Source organism: Oryza sativa, chromosome 3 (assembly GCF_034140825.1).
Source record: "Oryza sativa Japonica Group chromosome 3, ASM3414082v1".
NCBI classification, from domain to species: domain Eukaryota; kingdom Viridiplantae; phylum Streptophyta; class Magnoliopsida; order Poales; family Poaceae; genus Oryza; species Oryza sativa.
In genome coordinates this window covers 26,428,506-26,452,652 of record NC_089037.1, presented here as the reverse complement: position 1 = coordinate 26,452,652, position 24,147 = coordinate 26,428,506, and the positions used below count along the sequence as shown (strand labels likewise).

Genomic DNA, 24,147 nt, shown 5'->3' with positions numbered 1-24,147 from the left:
TCCAACAAGGTTGGAGGCATCTTGGACGAAGGATGTATGGCAAAAGCGGATGGATTCGCCATAACAAGTTCAACTTCAAGGAGGCCCAAGAGGCCATCTCAGCCAATCAAGCCCGGGGGCCACTGGGCCAGCGTTCGCCAGTCGGCCCACTAGAGGCCCATGTATCTCAATTACATTATATACCCATGTAAATGTCCCTTTCATAAGGGCAACCACCCTGTAAAACCTAAACCCTAATAAGGGAACCTGTAATGAGATTATAAATAGACCCCTAGGGTCATGTAAAAGGGGATCCCAAGAAAAATTCTCAATTTAATTCATTTTACTGCTTTCCAACTACTGTTAAGTAACCACGTCTTTCAACGTATACGGTTGTTATTTCGACAACAAAATGCTATTTGCAAGCGTCCAAATCCAAGAAATACCATCAACCAGCGTGAGTTCTAAAAAAATGTCATCGTACAAACAATTTTGTCCTAAAAATATCATCGCCGTTAGGGTTCCATCTACCCCACGCTGTTAAATACACAGTTCATCATATAGCATTTAACGGCGAGGGATGGACGGAACCCTAACAGCGATGGTATTTTTAGGACAAAATTATTTGTACGATGACATTTCTTGAAACTCACACTTAAAAATGGCATTTGTTGAGTTTAAACGTTTGTCAATGGCATTTTTTGGATTATCTCGTATAAAAGATTATTAGCGTTGCATACTATAGCGTTGGATACTTAGGAGTTAACTCCGCCACATACATATTTTTAAATAGATTTAATTAAAATATCATATATAAGAGTTTAACGTAGAATAGCATTATAATTTTCATGTACGTTTTACCATGTTTGCTAAATAAATAATTAATTTTTTTCTTATATTGATTCTGAAATATGAAGTACATTTGACACTTGGTTTTGCTTAAATTCATCTAGCCTTTCTCACTTCAATAACAAAATGAAAAATTTACTCTCTCTTTTTTTCTAGAAATGAAAAAAATTATCCAGTCGCTCTCAGTGGAGAAATTAGTGATGGCAGAGGGAAAAAAAGATTGCAAGGCTTAATATAACAGAGCGACCGGTGCAACAAACAATCAATTAGAGTGAAAATGGAGTTGATTTGGACGGATAATGATCCTACTATATCCTAACCCATATTTTTAAGCGGATTCGAAGTGGGTGTAGATAGTGTACAAATGTGGATGCGGAGTGGATTGTTTCGAATGTCAAAAATGGCACGAAGTCGGTGCGGATTAATTTTGTCAAATATTATGTGTGTATGCAATCGATACAACGTGAAGTTAGTAATTCAAGGAATAATAATACAACAATCAAAGAACGACCCATGCAATAATTATATACTTAAGTGCTAAACAACATGAAAACATGATGTCTATAATATAAAAATGCAGCTACGCAAGTGTAATATGAGACGGTAAAAGCCTGAAACTAAGAAATCTAGATTAATTGATGAATTAGGTCACTAGATGGGCCAGCTTATATTATATGTAACAGATAGAATGTTTATATGTATTGATAATTTTGGATTATCCGATAAACTGCTTATCGGATAATCTGATAGAAATATTGAATAATCTGCATCCGTCGGATTTTAGAAATACCACATTCACATCTGAATTCGTATCATTACTATTTATATCCACAAGATTTTTAAAAACTCATCCTATATTATCGTTTTGGACGAATTTGGAACGGATTGTTATCCGATCCATTTTCACCTGTCGATTTTGCTATATCTCACTCGAAAGATTTTTTCTTATCTCTCACTCGATTTTCTCACTCAAATTTACAGTGCATTTTCTTGTAAGTTATAGTGTAATTTATGAAACTTACACTGTAACTTTTGTAAGTTACACTGTAATTTTTGAATCTTCACATGTAAATTTTAAATTTTGTATTTGATTTGGTCTTTTTCTTGAGGATATGGTAATTTAATGTTCATTATGGTGTTTCTTAATTGCTTTTTGCTTTTTATTATATCTATCGGATTTTAATACAAAGATTAAAAATCTGTGTGATACGATTATAAAAATCTTTCGAAAGATGTATAGGTACTCCCTTCACCTGTCAACTACTGTTGTTATGGGCCTAGAGAGGCCCACCTACTTCCGCACTAGTCCGTTCTGGACCAAATTAGGGAGGGCGTTTAGAGCCCAAATCGTCACGGCCTGCTCATTGTCGGCCGAATCCCGTTTTCTCATTCCAGCCTTCCAGGCAAGCAACACCATTTCCTGCAAAGTCAAGTTTAGAAACGCCAGATGGGTACCATAACCAAAGTCAAAATTAAAATTTCAAACTTAATTTTCAAGTTGATTTTAAGATATTTCCAACACAGGTTTTTTAATATTAACTTTTAAGTCGTTAAAAATACATATATAAAAATTTTACTTATAAATTACTCCCTCCGTTTTAAAATGTTTGACGCCGTTGACTTTTTAGCACGTGTTTGACCATTCGTTTTATTCAAAAAATTTAAGTAATTATTTATTCTTTTCATATCATTTGATTCATTGTTAAATATACTTTCATGTACTCATATAGTTTTACATATTTCACAAAATTTTTTGAATAAAACAAACAGTCAAACATGTGCTAAAAAGTCAATGGTGTTAAATATTTTAAAACGGAGGGAGTAATTTTTATTCTCTACTTATTAGAGAATATAGACTATTGATGAGGCTGCAAGGAACTTGCTGATTCAACTCGTCAATCTCAAATATGCCGGCCCAGTCTTCCGGAGGTGCTCATAGGGGTAGGATGTGCGTGTGTGCGTTCATAGGGGGTGAGTGTGCGCACGTTGTGAGCGTCTGCGTTTGTGCTGTGTTTCTCAAAAAAAAAAAAAACTCGTCACCTAAACTAGAAAAAGAACTCGTTACTTTAATGAGCTGATTGCCCTAACCAGTATACAGCCATGGAAAAATGGCAACTACCCGTTTAGCTAAGATTTTGTACGGTGTAAAAGAAAATTTAAATCAAGCATGATGAAACATTTGACCAAAGCAATTTCTTTTCTGAAAAGACATATTTGTGCTTTTTGCAGCACGAAGGGGGAAAACATTGTCTCTTGTACAGTATCAATTACTATAGTTTCGCAGGAAATGCTGGAACAAGTCGTCAAGGGGCAGTGAGCCAGGTTTAGATATCTCTCCAAGAAGAGAAAAATGAGAGTACAAAATTTTGAGCTGTTGGAGCGTTTAACAAGAGAACAACTCATTCTGTACATAACCTCACATTTGAGCTGACCATTTGACCAAACCCCTGAAAGAGCCAAAACAAACCAAGATTAACAATGCTCAATGTTTCTGATTAGGTTGACAAAAAGGGACTTCCAGGCATGCTTAATCGAGAGGGTAGGAAGGGGGGGGGGGATAACTTCTAGGCTCATGAAGGCAGTAATTGGGAGCTTAAATACAGGCTATAAACATGTATACAGCTATGCTCTAAGAGAATCCATGGGTGAAAAGGTTTGTTAAAGATCAGGGCCTCAGAAGCCACTAGGAGAGGTTAGTACAAATACAGCTGAAGAGCCGACGAGGTGCCAATGTGAAGATTATTCTTGCTCCACCTCGTCACCGGTTATCCCCTCATCTTCATCGTTATCGTCAGTGTCATCATCTTCATCATACTCATCGTCATCACTGCTGTCTGTGGAACCAAAAATTGCATCCTTTGCTGCTGCAGAATCACCAAAGCTGCACTGTCCTGGTTGTGCATGGCTTGAGGAAGGATGCACTGAATTGGGTATGCTGCCTGGTGGTAGCGAGGAGAGCGGTTGTGGGGCTAATGGTTTCAGATAATTTGGGACGCCTTCTCCAGGCCTAATGTGGATAGCACCTTTTGACTGTGCCGCTTTTATGATTGAAGCGGCATCAGATGGAGATGCAATGCGTGCACCTGCTGCGATGGCTGCTGCCCTAATAGAAGAACCCTCGGGAGTTGACCGAGGATCAGCATTGGTAGATTGAGATTGACAAAGACCGAATGACACATTGCCATTGCTAATCATGCTGCCAGAGTTCGTAGAATTAATCGCATCTGCATCGACAATAAGATGTAAATGAGTTTCAGTCAGAAGAATTGTCGATAAGTATTCATATTTAAACAGTCAAATTACTAGCATGCACCAATGAAACAAACATATATATATGTCATGGCACAAACTTAACAGCGAGGATGATTTGCAATAATTGGCAAAATCTGTATGCACAACTGGCACTAGATGTTAGGGACATCAACATATTTGAGTAGCGAAGTATAATAGTGTCAAAAGAAACCTGCAGATATCTTCGAGCTGTCCATTGAAGGCAAGCACAGTCCAACCGGGACTGTCACAAGCTGTGGCGAGGATGTAGAACTTGCCATGTTCACGTTGTTTCCCTTGTTGCCATTACCTTGGGACAATTCATGACTCTGCAGAATTCATCAAGATCAGTGTCTTGAAGACTGATAAATAAGCTATACTTGGAGCTAAAATAAGCAGATTGGCAAGGTCTATAAGCTGGGTCTTGGATAAATGAATCAAAAATAACTGGCCGCCATATTAGATCTTGTATTGCCTGAAGGCAACTCACTTGGTTTTTCTAAGAGGACTAGAAATACAAAAGTGTAATGTAATAGTAAGCAACACATAAAGACTGATAAAAATGTTTTCTGATCAAACCACACAAAGTAAAATTACAGCTAATGTAATAGTTATGTTCCGGACAATGATATCACAGGCGAAATTGAATGAAAAAAAATCTTCAATAATAAACCAGTTGATTTTCCTTAAATGAAAGGGAGATGTTTCAATAGCATAAGGCCTTCCAGAACTATTGACTGGGATCTAAATTTTCACCTCCAAGTAGGTTACAGCTGTTGGGCTACAAACACAAATTTGGTTGGTAAGTTACAGCTAGGGGAGAATGCCCCCGATTAACCAAAAAGATCACTTAAAAAGATAAATAATCCCGAGTTCTCATAAACTACCGAACATTGGGGGTATTTGTAAACACACAGAATTGATACCAAACAAACATACCATACCCAAAATATCAGCAATAGAAGTTCGTATAAATTACCAAAAAGTGACAGCTCCCATTTCAAATGAATTGACCATATCAATGTCATTTTCATAGTGTATTAAGCTTGCTATACAGAACAGGTGAAAGTTTCAAGATTATCTGCAAGGTATTAATGAGTAACGGGGTAAATCTGAGAAAGTGAGCATGTCACAAAACAAATTGGAAAAACTGAGTTACAAATCAACACTTGTTTATTAAATGCATACTAAAATGTGACCTAAAACCTTGGTTCTCTCACATAGTTAATCCTATTAATGATCCCCACCAATATTTTTATCTGGACCATCAGATATTTTTTTAACATTATTAATTAAGTACACAAAAGTGAGAATATTAAGCACAACACGATGATTAAATAACCCTTCTTTACAATATCATTTATAGCTAAATTCAAAAATGATCAGATCTCTACGATCACTCAAGTAAAAAGCTAATATTCTCCCTAAAAGCAGTCATGCTTCAGGTAAAGCTTCACTAATCCTTTTCCATAATGGTATACCCAATCAATCAGCAAGCTCAAATGAATGAACAAAGAAAAGCTTTATATAGTGTTCATTTTGATGTCATGATGCGACAGAAAAAGGAAAAATAGGAACAATAGGAGATGCAGGGCAAGAAGCAAAGGGAATAATATGTCTCATTGTGCTCAACTGTAAACAGAATTATCATTCATTGGTTATATGTGACCATAATATTGCCTGCATGAACCCCACTGTTCGTTGATAAAAAATTTAGATGACAGACCACAATCTAAAATGGAAATACAAAACAGAAAAGATGTTCAAGCCCTACCAATAGTGTCTCTTGTAACCATAATATATGCGCATGATGAGTAACATAAACCTATTAAATGTGTTTCTTGATACCTCATTAAATATGATTTATCCTATCAGAAGTTTCAAAAAAAATGATTTTTTAATGTAGCATCTTTACACAATGTGGAGGTTTGTGTAAAAGTTTCAAAATTCTTGCATTTCTACTTTTTTGTAAGATACAATTTATCTGTTATATGCTATATAAAATATATTTTTGCATTTTTGTTTTTAATGTAAATCATCTTTTATATGCTACACAAAATAATTTTGTGCTATTATCTTTTGTGTAAGCAATTTCTCTCTCATATATCACACAAAAAATATTTTAAAAATAAAAATACCCAAAAAAAACTTGAAACTTATATACAAATTTCAATGTTGTGTAAGGAGTCTAGATAAAAATTCCCATATTTCATTGAAACTTGTAATGAGATAAATCAATTGTTAATCTTGTATGTCTCAAAGGGTATTTCGGGAAGAAAAAAAAAAGCTCAGCCCAATGACATATTGTAGAACAATTGATAAAATCGTCATTATACTATAGAAAGGGGCAATGTAAATGGCAATTTATTGAGAACTATGACAAACTCAGTGGCATAGAGTATATTCTCTCTAAATTTATTCATCCTAAGAGGCCCTACCAATAGTGCAAGTCATCAATGGGAGTGCATATCAAACAAGAAAATGGTAGTTTAGGAAGATATGATTATATTTGTACCGGAAATGTAAATGTTGAATATCACTTATGAAATAACAAGAAACTCTCCATAAAAATCATCGACAAAAGAATGGACGAAGTATATATTTAGGTTATAATCCTTGGTTATCCTAAGCATGATACTAAAAGCAAATGCATAGAATATGAAACTTCTGGCAGTCACTATAGAAAATTACCTCTTTTATTTGTGAAGCAAACCCTGAAGATTTAATTTCTCCTTCTGGCACAACATTTCCCAAAGAAGGTGCTGATCCACTGTAGTTGGACAAGTCGGAATTTTTTTGAGCAGCTACAGAACAGGATGTGGTATTTCCATCACTTGGGTGGTTTGCACTAGACGTCTGACCGTGTGGCGCACTCGAAGAAACAGGAACTGCAGCAACTATTTGAGAAGGCCCTTGTGGACCACTTGATGTACCAGGAGCAACAAACAAAAAATTGACAGGCTGTTGTAGATACATAAGTTGATTTGATGAATTCTCTGTTGTTTTGTTGTTTGAATTCCTTTTTCTCTTCTTTCTCTGATTAAAACTAATCTCCGGGACATTTCTGAAGCCTTCAGCTGGTAGTTGGGCTGCAATTGGCATCACTGCCAATGGTGCATTTGGTGCTACCTGTCCGATACCTCTTTTTGCCATATTGACCTTGTTTGCAGCCTCTTGAAGAGCCTGCATTGCTACAATATAAACCTCTACTGATGATGCTCCTTCTTCAGCATATCTAAGTGCTTCGCGACATAAACTGTTGTAGCGCCATGTCTGAGATTGCTCACCATCTTCGGCACCACTTTTTTGCTCCTCCTTGGGCTCATTGACTTTGCTAACTTCATCAATTTTCTTGTCTGGACTTCTTTCCATGGCATATTTAGTCCACCTTTTTACAATGTACTGGGAAGGAAGTGAAGATACACCTTGTGTGCCAAAGACAGTAAGTATGTGCCTACAGACAATACCTAAATGTTCAAACATCTGACAGCTACATGTTGCAGAACTTCCAAAAGAATTGAATTCAACCATATGAGGCTTCTCACTTCCTGCAGATTTGGTCACTTTATATATGCGAGATTTGCCATCCTCCTTCATTACTTCCAGAGAGGAAACAGAGGCATCAACAAGTTCCTGTTGGAATTTCAAAAACATTGACCTCGTGTATAAGTCTGCGCCTTGTTTCTCAATAGGAGATGATGTCTTGATTTCTGGAAGTGAGTACTTTGTCTCAAATTCTTCCTTCACCTCCTTCTCATAACAACAGTCCAGAGCCTTTTCATACTGCTGGATGAATGACTGTGGATCAGTTTTTGCACTGATATAACCATCGAAAAATGAACTCCTGCTTGCACACTCCTCCTTTGATGACTCGTCACCAAAAAATGTATCCCTCAAGTACACGGGGACCCAATGTTGACGGCAATTATACACTGAATAGAGCCACTCGCTATTTCCTGGGCCAACCTTAGAAATTAATGCCTTAAAGTTTACTTCAAACTCATCAATTGTCTCAGGCATGTTGATACAATTGACAAGCTCCTCATGTAAGGACGGAAATTCATCAGATAAGTGTGATAACTTATCGTGTGTTTCATTCAAGATGTGCCACCTGCAGAAACGGTGCCTAGTTCGGGGAAGGACCTTAAGGGCAGCCAATTGTATGGCACTATCATGCTCCGTGGTAAGAGAATCAGGATGGTGACCAGACATTGCCAAGAGAAGTGTCTCAAATAACCAAACAAAGGAAGCCTCCGAGTTATCCCCAATGATCGCACAACCAAATAGGACGGGCTGGCAGTGGTGATTAACTCCGGTGAATGCAACAAGTGGGAGCTGATACTTGTTCCTTTTGCAGTAGTCATCCAAGAATACGGCATCCCCAAAGTGTTTGTACGCCATCCTTGCTCTTGCATCAGCCCAAAAGATATTACCTACTGGATGCCCATCAATAAATTGCATGGCATAAAAGAAAGCTGGGTCTTCAGCTTGCATGCGCTTGACATAATCCAGAATTACTCGTGCATGATCTCCAATACCATCCCTAGTATAATGGGGAACCACTTGAAGAACGCTTGTCTGCGGCATGGGCGGTGAAATGGGTGGTGGCGGAGGCTCAATAGCGAGAAGCATACCACCATTTCGAGGAATCCCAAATTGACGCTGTTTCCCGCACTCTGAGAGTGGCTTGTGAGGGCGCAGGCAGTGTGCCTGGTTGGGAGGGACCAGAGGATGGTTATGCGCGGTCTCAAGCTTGGTGACCGCCCACCGGCCATTGTCCTGCTTCTTCACCCGGATCATTGCCTTGCACCCAACCCTCGTGACAGCCCGAGTCCGGCGGCCCCTCCCGCTGTCCTCGCCGCTGCCGGCGGCGACTGGGGAGACCTCGTTCTTCCCGCGGTAGGTGCGGAAGCCCTCCTTGGCGCAGACGAACTGGCGCGACATGATGGAGCCGTCCCTCCGCGAGCGGTGCATGACGCTGATCCTGGTGCTGAAACCGACGCGGTGGGCGTAGACATTGTAGAAGGTCCACGCGTCCTCCTCGTCGTCGAACTCCATCCCCTCGAACGGGTCGACGCCGTCGTAGACGCCGGCCCGCGCCGCGTACGCCGCCGCCGCCGCCGAGCCGTTCCCGGCGGCGTCCGCCTCCATCTCCGCGGCGTAGTCCACGCTGTCGTTGTCGCCATCTCCCATTTCGCTCTCGGGCGTCCCCTGCTCGCTCCCCACCACCCCTCCTCCTCCTCCTCCTCCCCCTCCTCCTCCTCTCTCCATACCACCCGTCCCCCCAACCCAAACGCGCGCCAACCCCCCCTCCGAGATCAACCCCTCATCAATCCATCCAGAGAAGAGAGCCTCCTCCACGACCGCCCCATCGCCGCCCCCCCCCCCCCCCGATTACACAGGGAAGCAACGAGAGGCGATCGACGCCGGGAGATATTTCACCCGACAGCTGCGTCGTCGTCGGCGGCGTCCGCGGCGGCGGCGGCGGCGGTCCGACGAGGGGGTGGGGGCAGGGTGGGGGAAGAAGGGGAGGAGGGGAGGGGCGTGACCGGGTGGGGCGGCTCGGGGTTTGACCGGGCGCACCGGATCAGGGAGCGGGTCCGGCTAGCTAGGGTTTGTTTGCACTGCACCCTGGCCCTGGCTGGGGTGTGTCTCTCGTGTGTGTGTGTGGGGGGGGGGGCCTGGGGGGGGGGGGGTATAGCTTTGTTTTGTTCCGTGGCCCACCGCGATTCCCTGTACTTTGACGTGCAACAGAATGGAAAGAATGGAATGGGAATAGATCATCGGATGGTCAAAAAGCCCCAAAATAGTGAAGCCCTTTGCTTTCCTCTCTTTTTTTTTTTGGTTTTTTTTTTGTTTCATGCCTTTTTTTGGTGAGGCATACAGTTTGCTTTGCCGTACAATGTTGTTTCGGAAAAAAACAAAATGTGCCCTTTTTTTTTCCAAAAGCTTGCTAAAATATGTGTGTGAGAAAATGCTAAAATGTGTATTACTACTTGATGGACTTTTAAAGCAAATATTGTCTGGTATATCTCGTCGATTGAAACTATGGGTAATAGCTCTAACACTGAACAAAAATTATTCCTTAATCTGTGGTTTGGGTAAATATTCAAAAAATAAATAAATAAATAAGCTATAATACTACTGTTACTGAACATACAAGAGGGGCATATGTCCTGCAGTTTTACTTGTTTATAATTATGTGGTACTATAAAACAGCGAGAACATACTTTGCATTGCTTATTTATATGTACTCCACTGAAAACTTGCCATTTATTTTTCGTACAGGTTCATCTATAGGCGAGCAATTCAAATCAATTCTAGCGGTCCCATCTTTTCACTTATATTTATACTTATCAGTTAAATTGATTTTGGTTTTTTTTCATCGTAGTTTATTTTACGGCCTTTGTTTTTAGATCTTAAGAACATGTATATAAAAGATTTTATTCATAAATTATTTTTTGTTTGCAAATATTTTATTTGGCTTATTCCTCGAATAAGCCAAATGATGGGGAGGAATATGTAAGTTTACCTATTACTCCTCTATAAATGTAAGTATCATGCATTCACGCTGTGAGTTCCATATTCGGAACATGGAACTTATTTTGGGTGAAAAATATCTTCTATGCTCCAGACCGAGATTATAAAGCTAGCAAATACCACCAGTGCATTTTCACATTAAAAACACATTAACAAATCCGTACAGGGGTTAATTTATTTGAACATTGCATTTCATTATACTTTCTTTTTCTTTTGAAAATAGAAGAACAGCTCATATATTCATTCGTGGCAAAATTGGTTATATAGCATCGAAAGTTCACGTTTTTAATTTTATAGCACCGAAAGTTACCGGTTCACTTTAATAGCATCCAAAATTCACCATGTTTCCATTTTTAACACTTCCGTCAATTCTCGATCGTTTTCCATCCGTCTTGATTATTATTGATCTAGCCACACACACGATATGACGTTTCTACCCCTCACAAGTACAAGTATAATACATGTCAATGAGGGGTAGAAATGTCATATCGTGTGTGTGGCTAGATCAATAACGATCAAGATGGACGGAAAAATTGACGGAAGTGCTAAAAATGGGAACAGAGTGAACTTTAGGTGCTATTAAAGTGAATCGGTAACTTTCGGTGCTATAAAACAAAAAAACGTAAATTTTGATGCTATACTCAAATAGCGATTTATTTTTGTAAGGTCGAGTATACCATGAAAATGGCACGGACTAGTAAATTCTCTACGAAATGTGCAACGTGGTACGGTACTAAATGGGCCTATTTCATTTGTACCCGGGCTGACTCACCCTAGGCCCGTTCTTCCCGTTGCGTTCTCTTCTTTTGAGGCCACAGACACTTGCCTCGAATCATGGCCGGCTGCACAGCCTGGTAGACGATCCTGGCCGTTGGATCTCCTTGGGAAGATCACCGGTTCCCCGTTGCCAGCACGAGCCATGCTTTTTCCCCTTGGAGCTTCGGAGGTAGGACAAAAAATTGTTTTTGGTAGCGGCAACGTTTTTCAAAGCAGCTTGCGAAGTTGCAGTTTGAAAAAGGAAAACCGTCCAGATTAAAAGTTTTCAATTTTTTCCCCGAGTACTTAACCACTCGCTATACTAGCTTATTTTGGAATTTTTATGAAGTTCCTCCAAAATCGAACCACCCCCTCCAGACCCCACATTTCTTAAACTGACCAAATTTTGATATTACACACATAACCTCAAATATTTATAATAGAAATTTCATAAAACCACACGATTGACTAAGTGCTCATTAATTTATTATATTTATGAATTATATGACTAAATCTTGAATTTTACGAAGTCGATATATAAAAGTTTTAGACGTCCTAGTGGAGCATTTTTTTTTTCATTTTGCTATAGTAGCTTGTCAAATTAGTTAACGGTGTAATTCTATGAAACTATATAATGATAATACCTAGATTATGTGTCAGGTGCTAAATATGGATCACTAATTTTATGAAAATTACTTTTTGAAAAAAAAAACATGTAGCAGCTTGATGGTGTCTGTGCATAAAAAAGAAGAGAGTGATGTGTGAAGGTAGCACGTGATTTGGTACTGCCAAATAATACGAGTAGAATGCAACTAGCATCAAGTAGCACCGATGCCTTTTTCCAACATGACAATTGAGAATAAGTTAGTACTCCAGAATATGAGTATTGGCCCTTCTTGTTTGCTCGAGAAGAAGTTGTACGTATGGTGAATACAAATGAGAGTTTGATCAACTGGGTACCTTATGTACCCGATACCCCTCGTTGACGCCAAACTACTGATAGACTTAAATCATCCTGGAAAATAAACCCGGCTTCTTTTCTTTTTCTTAAGATAATATATATATTTCATTAAATATGAAATTACACCTAGTCCCTACATCAAGATGCACACAACCTTAAAAAAAAAGACAACATGAACAAAATATGTTTCCCCGCATAAAAAAAAATGTTGCCTCTTAGCAACTCACTCTCGTAACGTCTTGATGAGTAAACAAGTCCATACTACTCCAAAACAATGCCTTAAAAAATCCATTTCCAATGAATATAAATGGTATATTTATATCATGTAAGGTTAAAAATAATTTACAATGAAATATGTTCGGTGTGGGTGTCCAACATAGCAAGAAATATCATAACCCATTTGCTCTCATCCCTCTGTTTTGTTCTCTATCTCCTTTGCTCTCTCTTCTTTCTCTATCCATGTGGAAGATGGTGAAACTAGGGAGACGAGTAGGTTCAATTATTGCGAGCTCGCTTTGTTGTGTCGCCTCCCTAAGAGGTGATATTGTGGGAAGCCAATATCTAACCACCCGAGTGGAGGAAGAATGCAAACCCAATCATTGGAGTAGAGGAAAAAGGTGTACCCGACTATCGGAGTAGATAATATAAGGCAAACGCGGTAGGTTTGTTGCAATCCATTGTTTTATCTCGTAGTGTTCTACTCAGATACTGCATACGATGTGCATTCTGCGTTGTGTCCATCATCATCTCATTGTTTTGTTGATGTTGCAATTAATATTTTTTTTGTTGCACACATTATTTCCATTGTGATGCAATCGGTTTTGTTCAATGTTGTACGTACTGGGTTCTTGGTGTTACAATCAACATTGTTTAGTGTCTATGTGCTTGAAACATATTTTACGAAGCACTGAAATACTTTTCACTAAATGATAAAACACTACAAGACGTACGTTTCACTAGAGATCAGACATCTGATGCAGGCACGTCTAATTTTGATTTATAGACTGTGTATATTGTTTGAAAAAAACATATTTATTGGAATTGAATCGTCGACGTATAATTTTCATCATTTTCTTTCTTAACCCAACATGGAACAACTAATTAAAAGTTAATTCCCACTATTTTACAACAATTCGGACCGTCTTGGCCCTACCATTCTAGTAAGAAATCTGACAATAACAACAAACAAAAAGTAAAACCTTTGAACTATAATTATTACTACTGTTCTAAGAGAATTAATTTTTACAAAATGTATGTATACCACAATATATACTACATAAAAACACATTTAAACATTCCCCGGAGACATATCAGTAATCACCTCTCACCCAAAACTAATCACAATTTCCAACTCACCCATCTGAATCTTCCAAAATCCAAATGGCCACCTCAGTTTGAAGTGCGACATTAATGCGACCAACCGACGGCAACCGCGGCAGTTTCAAACCCGTCCTTCCCGCCACCGAACCGAATGGCGCCACTGCTTCCCTTCCTCCCCCTCCGTCTCCTGTCCAGGCTCCCCGCCTTCCCCACCACGGCCGCCGGCGACGTCTTCTCGGCGACCTCCTTGCGACCCACCCCGCCGGCCTTCTCGAGGAGACGAACCACCTTGGACTTGCCGGCGGCGGCCGCGACCTCCGCGGCGGATCTCCCCTTGACCGTCGTGGTCTTGGCGTTCGCGCCGCTCTTCAGGAGGAGGTCCACCACGTCGGCGCGTCCCGCCTCGGCGGCGCAGTGCAGCGCCGTGTAGCCCTCGGCGTCGGTAGCGTCCATGTCGGCGCCGCGGTCGACGAGGTCGCGCACGGTGTCGGCGCGGCCCTTGAACGCGGCGCGCATGAGCGGCGTCCACCCGTGCGCGTCTCGCCCCTCCACGGACGCTCCGCCGTCGGCCGCGCGGCGGACGGCCCGCGCCTCGCCCTTGCGAGCGGCGGCGAGGATCGCCTCGCCGAGGCCGAGGAAGTCCATGATCCGCCCGCCGTGGCACTCCTCGGCGGCGATCTCGAAGGCCGTCTTCCCCGCCGCGTCGCGCACCGCCGCCGTGCCGGCAGCGCCGTTCGCGAGAATGAGGCGCGCGATCACCTCGTCCCCGCGCCTCGCCGCGGCGTGGAGCGCGGTGCCGCCGTCCGCTCCGCACCTCGCGTCGGCTCTCGCGCCCGCGGCGAGGAGCGCCTTCACGGCGTCCCTCCTCCCAGCCTCCGCCGCTAGCCGCAGAGGAGTCTTGCCGTCCCTCCCCGCGGCGTCAATGGACGTGAAGGAGCAAGAGAAGGAAGCGGAGGACGCCGACGAGGGAGAAGCTGAAGCGGGCTTTCCAAGAAGCAGCTTCAGGACATCATTGTGGCCGGCGGCCGCAGCCACGTGGAGCGCGTCGGAGCCCGCCGGTGTCGCGCCGTTTGCTAGGAGGAGCTCGGCGATGAGGCACTCGCCGGAGGCCGCGGCTGTCTCGAGCGGGGTCCGCCCACGGCTCGGCTTGTCGGCGTCGGCGCCGTACTCAAGGAGCACCTGCACGATGTCAGCGCGGCCGAGGCCGACGGCGAGGTCGAGCAGCGTGCGCCCGGACTCGTCGACGGCGTCCGCGGCGCGCCACTCCGGCTCGCTGCGGTCGAGCACCTCCCTGAGCGCCTCGACCGCGCCGGCCTCGACCAGACGCGCCGCCACCGCGGCGCCCACGAAGCACGCCCTGATGCCGCTGTCCACGAACACCTGCTTCCTCCTCGCGGAGAACCACTCCGGGTTCACCGAGTCCAGCGCCGTGACGGGCTCCCGCACCGCGGCGCCGGGCGCCACCACGCTGTGCAGGAGGAACGCGTCCTCCCCGCGGCCGGCTCCCCCACCACCACCGGGCCCCTCCGGCGCCGCGGACGCCAGGTACACCACCTCCACGGTCACCGCGGCGAGCGGCGCCAGGATCCCTGTGTGCGGCCGCACGGCGAAGCGGCTCCTCACCGCCGGCTGCAGCCGGAACGCCACCGGCATGGTGTGCATCGCGTTCCTCAGCGTCAGCTCCCCCCTCGCCGGCCTCCCGGGCTCCACGCGCACCACCACCTCGTTCGTCGGCTCCGGTATCACCAGCCTATCCATCTCCCTCCTCCACTTCCCGATCACCGAATCCTCAAACCTCAATCTCCACTCAGACCACACCTCCTAGTTCTTGGCCGAGCTAGAGGTGGAAGAAGAATCCATCAAGAGGAGTGTGAGTACAAGAGGTGGCTTAAGTACAGCAGCAATGGCTGAATTGGCCGGCGCGGCGTGGCGGGATGCCACATGGTGGGTGTCAAGAACAATGAGGACTTGTTCTATGTGTTGGCAGACTAAGATTGTATAATTGACATTAATGTGGACGTGGATGGAGCTTAGCGGCGGTAACTTCCCGGTGACCTTAGCCCGTCGCCGTCGCTCTCGTCATTGTATACATTGTAGGCGATAAACTAATGATATGACCAAAGCAGAGATGATTGGGTGTCACAATTATATATCAACTTCTTCGTTAGGTCTTTGTGTGTATTACTACTTGGTAGTTGGTAGTAGTAATTTTGACAGCATTAATAGTTAAGCATCGGTGAGTTGAGCAATGGCATATTTTGGATTGGTCAGAATGTTCCTTTTTGCGCCCGCCATTCGACTACTTACAGGTTACACCATGCTTGAAGAGACTTGACTAACAACTGCCAACTTGCTATGCTTTCCTGTCTTCTTTTATACTGGAGATGCAGATGCAGCTCATGCCCAGGCTGCTTGCCTGCTTGTCCCTGAATTCCCTTTTTTACTGACACCTTCCTGAAACCAAGTTGAGTTTCATGCACACTACAGAAAATTTTAGCCATTAAACAAAACCAAACATTAAATATTCAAATGGAACTTGCTGCTGCCTGCCGGTAAGTTCATGTGTAAATGCGTCTAGTCTAGGCCAACATTGATGTTTATTCATTTTGATGGTCACCGACAAACTGAAGTGGCACTCGGAATTTCAGACAGCCTTTAAATTACGCTGTGACAAGAGGCAATGCCAATTAGTCTTCTTAGAGATCCCCACAAGAGTAAAATTCTTGCTATTAACTCTAGCGCATTTTGATGGACTATTCTGGTTCTTGTTTGTTACTAAGAAAATGACATCAAAGTGACATCAGAGTGACAAAATGTTTCTTGCTTTTCATGAAACCTTCCGTATAAGACACCACAATGGTCTGATAGGAACATTTCCTTGTCACATTAACCACCCTCCAACAATATGGACAGGTGAATCGCGACCTCTAACATCTTGAACATCTGCATATCACATAGACAGATCATGTAATGGTACTTACTGAAAACGCTAAACGCGTTGCTTGTGTCACCAGCGTTTGATATTCAGAGTTGGGGAAATATTTGATGGTGCTAATGCTCTTTGTTTGCATCTTCCTTCGCTGTTGCGTTTACAAGGTGAAGTTATTGGCTTGTTCCGATTTTTATATAAAAAAGGTTTTTGTTGGCTTGTTCACTACTTGTAGTTTATCCATTAGTGTTATGTTCAAGTACAATCCTAGTTCTGGGACAGGTAAGTACAATTTATCATGTCATTGTTGCATGCATTACATATTCTCCTGTGATTCCAGTTACTACATTGCTTGGATTGCTCTTACTAAAGAAATGGTTCTTTGTTCTTTCTGCTGAAATCTAGCTAGAGTCTTAAGAGGCCAGAGTTACTACTACCGCTGAGTGGTGACTCCGTCCACACATTCCTTCCGGTAGTACGCCAACTTTCGTTCATATAAGTTTTTGAACCCTTAATCGGCTGCAACTTATTTATTTATTTTTCGAACACGCAATGGTTAAGATTTAAGGATATTGTTGTACTTCCAGTTTTGTCTTTTAATTTACTTCTGCAATGCATCATGCAATCTCTTGCCGTGTTTCTTTCTGGTGCACACAATCTCAATTCTAATCTGACCTTAAGAGTGATCACTAAAGAATTCCCAAGTTTAACTAACCATGAATGACAAGAGCAAACTTACTGAGTCTAGGTCTATAACAACTAGAGCATGACATCAAGAACAAGAAAGACTTGAATTAAAGAATTGACCCCCAGCACAACTCAGAAACAGTCATCTGCTGGCTATCAGGCTATGGAGCCTAAACTATGCTTGATTTCCCCACGCTGCATGCCATCACACATTCACACTGACGTTGAGATCAAACTGCCCACATATTCAGACATATGGACTCTACCAGAGGCTTATTTTTTCTGCATATCTTTCCCTGTCAGCGGTGCTATCAAGTATTGTGATTGGATCACTGGAGCGTACTGAACTGGATGGGCGTTCCGTATATCTGTACTTGCGGAGTACTGACATGCAGAAGACTTTCAGGCAGCTGCTAACTGTTACTAAATGCTTGGTCGATTGCAGCTTAGTGCTGGCCGTACCATGCTTAGCATTACAGCTAAGTATAGTTAACTGCACAGCACATGTATATATACGTCGCTGTTTCTGGATCTCTCCTAATCATTGTGTGGTCATGGTCAGTTTAAGCCGCATCATAGCTGTGCTCATCTTGCTAAAGAAACATCGATCTGCGTAGTGTGTACAGGTACAGCTATCTTCACTCCATTTATGAACTAGCTCAGGCAATGTTTTCTGAACTTACCACCTGGCGAAAAACTGATTACTCTCCTTCTGGACAGCAGATGGGTTGTAAATCAGGGGTGGCGAAACAACTAATTCTATCAGTTATTATCAGTTATGTTTTCGAAACCTTGAAGCCATCAATCATCTGCTATTCGAATGCCTAGTCTCGAAGCAAGTTTGGTTTGGCGTGCTCCATTGGCTATGACAAGGGCACATCATCCCAAGGTAGAGCACTAGCAGGGATCTGTTGGATTGGTGGACACAAGGAACGAGCGATCCAGAAGCAACAAAACACAAAGGGCTCAAATCAGTCTTCCTGCTAGTTGCTTGGGAAATATGGAGAGAAAGAAATGAGAGAATCTTCAGAGGCAAGGATGCGACAACCCATCAAATAATCAACCAAATTCAGGACGAGTTGGGCTGTTGGAGTTTGGCCGGCTCAAAGCACGTTGCGAGATTGTTGCCATGAGGTGCAAGGTGGTCTGACATGCAAGCATGTTTGCAGTCAGCAATGTACAGTTTTTCATTTTTTTTCTTTAGCTTTTGCGGTGTTCTTAATCTCCTTCTATTAATATAACGCCAATCAACCTGTTTGGCCGTTCGAAAAAAAATTGATTAAGGGCCTGTTTAGATCAATTTGCTGTGGCAAATTTTTTTGGCAAAAGTTTTAGTGGCAAAAAATTTGGCATTGAAGTTTTGCTAACTGGTGTTTAGATGGATGGTAAAGTTTTACTATTTTACTAGTAAAGATGGAGAGAGCATGGCTCCCAACGTTTTTTTTGGTAAAATTTACTACTCTAAACTCTCAAATGACAAATGTTAAATTGCCAACTTTTGCTGCTAGTGTTTAGATCCATTTTTATAAAACAAAATACTCCAAAACAGTAAAACTTTTGCTATTTTGGAGGAACTAAATATTGCCTAATCTAGTCTCTACTCACATAACTGAATGGAGGAACATCTGAATTTGTCCTTTAGTTATCTAAGCGAAGAGGGCATGTTTGCTTCACAATCTACCAAGTACCAACCAAAACCAACCCAAATACATGACCATTAGGAGAGGAGACAGTCATGCCATGTTCAAGCAAAGCTATTCGAGTACTCAGTGTTGCTGCGCGTTAGCTTAGTGCAAATCAATGATGTGAGCAATGATTGGCGAGGATCTCAGATGAAAAGGGATGGTGATGACGTTTGCTGCCTATAATGCACGGACGCGTTACATTTGGAATGAAACAGAAACAGTCTGTGCGACCGAGATCTTGCTGCCTGGTTGCACACACCCTGCAGCTGTTCTGCACACCTCGTGTGCAGCGAAGAGCGAACGCTCCAAATGTCACATCTGATTCGAGCACAATCGCGCCTCGCCCTCCCGTAACGGCCGCGATGATGGCGCCGCCCGCCGCCGCCGCCGCCGCCGCCGGCAGGAACGGACGAATTGACGGAGGACGGGATAGCTGCGGAACTTGGCGGGCCAAAATATCTGAGCTGCCGGACCGGGGCTGTGAGGTACGTGCGGCCCATATTATATGGGCTAGAACTGGACCGAGACAAACTTCCGGCCCATTTCAGATGGGCCGGAACAGGGATTTGTTGGCTCCCTCATCCTCTTGCCATTGTCGAACGATTTTGCTATATATTTGTCGATAAATTTTTCCCCCAAAATTTAATAAATGTAATTACAGTACAATCGTAGTGTAATTACACTGTAACTTGCATGTAATTACACTGTAACTATAGTGTAACTTGTATGTAACTTTCAAAAATCTCCGTAACATGTTATTTTGGTAAAATGGAGGTCGTGGGAACAAATTCTTTCACATATGTGTGTGCTATGATTTGTTTTTTTCCTCACCAAAACAAATCTTGTAATAGATTTAACGATTCAAAATTATGTGAAACTTACATGTAAGTTGAGGAAAACAAATATTGTAATAGATCTAACGATTCAAAATTATGTGAAACTTACATGTAAGTTACAGTGTAATTGCACTACGATTATATTATAATTATATTTGTCAACTCGAACCCTTCCCGTCGTCTTGTCAATGGAGCTGCCGCTAGAGCCGATGGAGGTGGCTGGCGCCGGTGGAGGCTGCCATAGGGCAGAGGCAGCTGCCCATATATCATCATGTCCGTCGTCGTTGCACCTGCGCTAGCTGTATCTCATATATTCGGATTGCAGCTGCACGCTACCGTCTTCATGGTCACCGTCGATTTCGCAGTTATTGTTGTGCAACGGAATTGGATTCCATACAGTAGTAGTACGCGCTTTTTTTTTTATTGACCGTAAAGAGAGATTTTATTAATGGCATACAGTAGTAGTGCGCGCTTTTTTTTATTGACCGTAAAGAGAGATTTTATTAATGACAAAACATAAGATTACATTCCTAGTTTAACAGCTCTAGAATTCCATACAGTAGTAGTGCGCGCTTTGTTCAACAGCGATCCAACTTTAGAAACTATCATAAGTTTAGTCATCAATCAAATCCTGAATTGATCCTCTCAGATAGACCATGACAAAGGAGGAATGAGATTGAATTTGGGTATGACCTTAAGGGTATGTACAATGGTTGTCAATAGTGGTCTCTTAGCGTTGCTAATTAGGAATACTTGCTGATATAGAAGAAAGAGAGAGGAGAGACAAAACAGTTAACAGTTATGTATAACAACGGCTTAACAATGACTCTTTATCACTATAATATGAAAATATGGTTGCATGAGGAAAAAAAAAGGAAAGAATATTAACAAAAGGAATATTTTTTGAGTTAATGATTAGAGCCTTTGTCGTCTCAACTATAGTAAAGACACGTTTATAAATAATCTTGTATTGTTTAAGAGATCATACTCGTCCCTACCCGAACATGTCCTAATAGAAGTTGAGAAAACGCATGGAAAAAACAATCAGTACTGTCCAACTCTGAGCTCAAAGCCTCCGGCCCTGTTTAGATGGGATTAAAAGTAAACTTTTAAGTCCCTATCGCATCGGATGTTTGGACACTAATTATAAATATTAAATATAGACTATTAATAAAACACATCCATAATCTTGGACTAATTCGCGAGAATCTTTTAAGCCTAATTAATCTATGATTAGCCTATGTGATACTAAATAAACATTCTTTAATTATGGATTAATTAGGCTTAAAAAATTTGTCTCGCGAATTAGCTTTCATTTATGTAATTTATTTTGTAACTAGTCTATATTTAATACTCTAAATTAGTGTCTAAATATAGGGACTAAAGTTAAGTCTCTGGATCCAAACACCTCCTCAGACAAGTTTTGGTCCAAGCTAGTGATCGACTCAGACAGATTTTTTTTTTCTACGAAAAAGGGCAGGAGCTCTACTAATTTCAATTAAGAAGGGGAGAAATAAAGTTCACATCATACAGTTTCCACACTCAGACGGATCATAACCCACAGAAACCGGAAAAGCATAAGAATCTGAAGCACCGTGGTGACGCCAGGATAATACACATCAATTTCATCATAATTAGCGTTCTTATTACAAGGCACCGTGCAGCCATTATTATCAGTACATCACAAAGGCAAACCATGCCTTTTTTTTTTCTTGCAATCAAGCACAGATACATGCATGAGACAGATCACTGCATCACGTATTGCACAGATACTAATTAATCCTGCTACGAACTCCTCCAATCATCTGCAGCATCACCTGCAAAACAAAAAACATATTATCACAAGAGAGATTAATTAGCATCATGTCAGTCACACGCCAACATTTTCAGATCCTAACCAGAAAATCAACAAAGCAAAGCAACAAAACAGAAAAAAGAAAGATATCTTCAATTTCTTGCACAACAACTACCTGCATGCACGCACGCACGGCGCCGGTGTGGGGGCGCGGCGGCTCAGTCGCTGTCGCTGCTGCTGCTGCTGTGGCCGTCGTGGTGGTGGCCCTCCTCGCCGTGCTTCTTCTCCTTCTTCTTCTTCTTGTCCTTCTTCTCCTTGTGCTCGCCGCCGTCGCCGTGGTCGCCGGTGATCTTGTCCTTGATCTTCTCCACCACGCCTTCCTTGTGCTCCCCGTCCTTCTTGTGGTGCTCCCCCTCCTTCTTGTGCTCGTCTTCCTTCTTGTGCTCGCCTCCGCCCATGTGGAGCTTCTCCTCGATCTTGTGGATGATGCCGGCCATGGTTGGCGCCTCTCTCTCTCTCTACGGTCTCAAGAGAAATTTGATGGATCGGAATGGATTGCTAATGATCTAGCTGTGGTGATGTTCGCTTGGCTCGTCGTGGTTGGTATTTATAGAGGGCCGGGGCGGTGTGGGGGTGTCTTGAGAAACGGAAGGCCCATCGGATAAGGAGGAAAAGATTAGGCTAAAAAAGGAGACGGGTTGAGCAGGGTGATGCATGGCTTCGTGCACCCCGTGTAACGCACCAACCGTTTTGCCACAGAGAGAAAAAACGTATGCATTAGAGCAGGTACGATAGCAGACTATTAGCCAGCTATAAATATATTTTGATGAGATAAAAGATGAGAGCAAGGTTAATAGTAGCGTAGACAGCCGGCGTTAATTCCATCCAACTCAGCTAGTAGCTCTCTTTGCATCTTGTGAATACAATAAATGACCTGCAACGCTGGACCCATCAACTTCACATCATAATAAAATAACTTAAGCTTCGTCTCACACATGCAGCTCACAACCTCTGCGCTCACCACTTTTCTCTCGAAGCTGGTGCTAGAGCCGGCGATAAAATTGTCGCCCACTCTCACTCTCTCTCCTCTTCTCACTCATCCAGCTCAACACTGTAGCTGACGTGTTTCTCCTATCGCCAGTCCAGTTTGTACTATTATACTCGCTCTGAGAGAGAAGAGCAGCGGGCTACAGATCTGTAGCCAGCTGCAGCACGAACTCCAAGACGGAATATGTGTATGACATGTGAGACCATATATTAATAGTATAGTAAGCAATTATTGTGTGAATTGGCTATTAGATCAGTTATAAATAAATTGGAGCTAATAGTGGACTATAGTATTAAACTTGCTCTTAGACGAGATCAAATACTACATGGTGTTTTCTGGTCGCCACTTGTACAGCGTCGGCAGGGGAGGATCGAGGCGGACGCGTTGATTTCGACGGCGTAGTCGGCAGCACGGCGACAGCGCGGCCGGCCCGCGTGGGTCCGCGGGGGGGGGGGGGGGGGGGGGGGGGCGCTGCGTCCGTCGTAGCGGGTCGATGCCGGCCACGTGTTGCGGGCTCAACGTTTGCACAAAATCTGCTGCTTCTGGCCGGTGCCACCGTCCGTCCTACTAGTACACTTGTATAACCATCATCTCACTCTCCGACGGTCTGACCCTCGCGGCCTCGTCATCCAAATTGCAATTCATCAACCAATGTCCAATGATCCCGTTCCAGTCTCCTCCTCTCTCCCTGCGTTGAACAAATTGCCAATTGGATCTCGCCTTCCGAGCGGTTGAGGACAAGCCATCGTGGAGGCAAGTGCGCCTTGGGCGATCTGCAGCCTGAGCCTGCAGGTTGGACTTCCACGGCTAGCTCCAATGGAAGCTTTCTCAAATGTAAGGCCTTGTTTACTTCTCAATTTTATTTTTTTAAAAACACCACATCGAATCTTTAAATACATGCATAGAGCATTAAATATAGATAAAATAAAAAACTAATTACACAATTTACATGAAAATCGCAAGACAAATCTTATGAGTCTAATTAGTCCATGATTAGTCATAAGTGTTACAGTAACCTATATATGCTAATGACAGATTAATTAGGCTTAATAAATTTATCTCGAGTTTCCAGACGAGTTATAAAATTAATTTTTTCATTCATGTTCGAAAACCACTTTCGACATCCGGTCAAATGTGACACCCAAAAATTTTCTTTTCACGAACTTAAGGCTCAGTTTCGTTTACGTAGGTTCCCAATCTCTCATTCTCGATTTCTGCGCGCACGCTTTTCAAACTGCTATTTCGGTGCGTTTTTTGCAAAAAGTTTCTATACGAAAGTTGTTTTAAAAAAATCATATTGTTCCATTTTTGAAAAAAAAATCTTAAGCTAATACTTAATTAATCACGTGCTAATAGATCGCTCCTTTTTCTGTGCAAGAGGCAAGCGTTCCGAACCTATCTAGAACGCAGCCTAAACAAGGCCAAATGCTCCGCTGCCCTATCATTTTCGCTGGGACTAGCAAGGAAAGCTATTGTTTTCCCAAGTTAGATA

General features: G+C 42.7%; 3 protein-coding genes across 3 annotated transcripts; all 3 read right to left on the bottom strand.

The window, feature by feature from the left end:
• Positions 1-3,126: 3,126 nt before the first annotated feature.
• Positions 3,127-9,767, bottom strand: LOC4333612 (protein FAR1-RELATED SEQUENCE 5). Its single transcript, XM_015776119.2, has 3 exons — positions 6,790-9,767; positions 4,292-4,427; positions 3,127-4,052 (listed from the first exon to the last, which is right to left on the bottom strand). The coding sequence occupies exons 1-3, from the start codon at positions 9,367-9,369 to the stop codon at positions 3,568-3,570; spliced, it is 3,201 nt and encodes a 1,066-aa protein (XP_015631605.1). The 5' UTR covers positions 9,370-9,767; the 3' UTR covers positions 3,127-3,567.
• A 3,637-nt stretch (positions 9,768-13,404) lies between these two features.
• Positions 13,405-15,536, bottom strand: LOC4333611 (protein VAPYRIN). Its single transcript, XM_015773817.3, has one exon. The coding sequence runs from the start codon at positions 15,431-15,433 to the stop codon at positions 13,763-13,765; it is 1,671 nt and encodes a 556-aa protein (XP_015629303.1). The 5' UTR covers positions 15,434-15,536; the 3' UTR covers positions 13,405-13,762.
• A 5,875-nt stretch (positions 15,537-21,411) lies between these two features.
• Positions 21,412-22,184, bottom strand: LOC4333610 (dehydrin HIRD11). Its single transcript, XM_015772448.3, has 2 exons — positions 21,783-22,184; positions 21,412-21,629 (listed from the first exon to the last, which is right to left on the bottom strand). The coding sequence occupies exon 1, from the start codon at positions 22,102-22,104 to the stop codon at positions 21,826-21,828; it is 279 nt and encodes a 92-aa protein (XP_015627934.1). The 5' UTR covers positions 22,105-22,184; the 3' UTR covers positions 21,412-21,629; positions 21,783-21,825.
• Between the last annotated feature and the right edge of the window lie 1,963 nt (positions 22,185-24,147).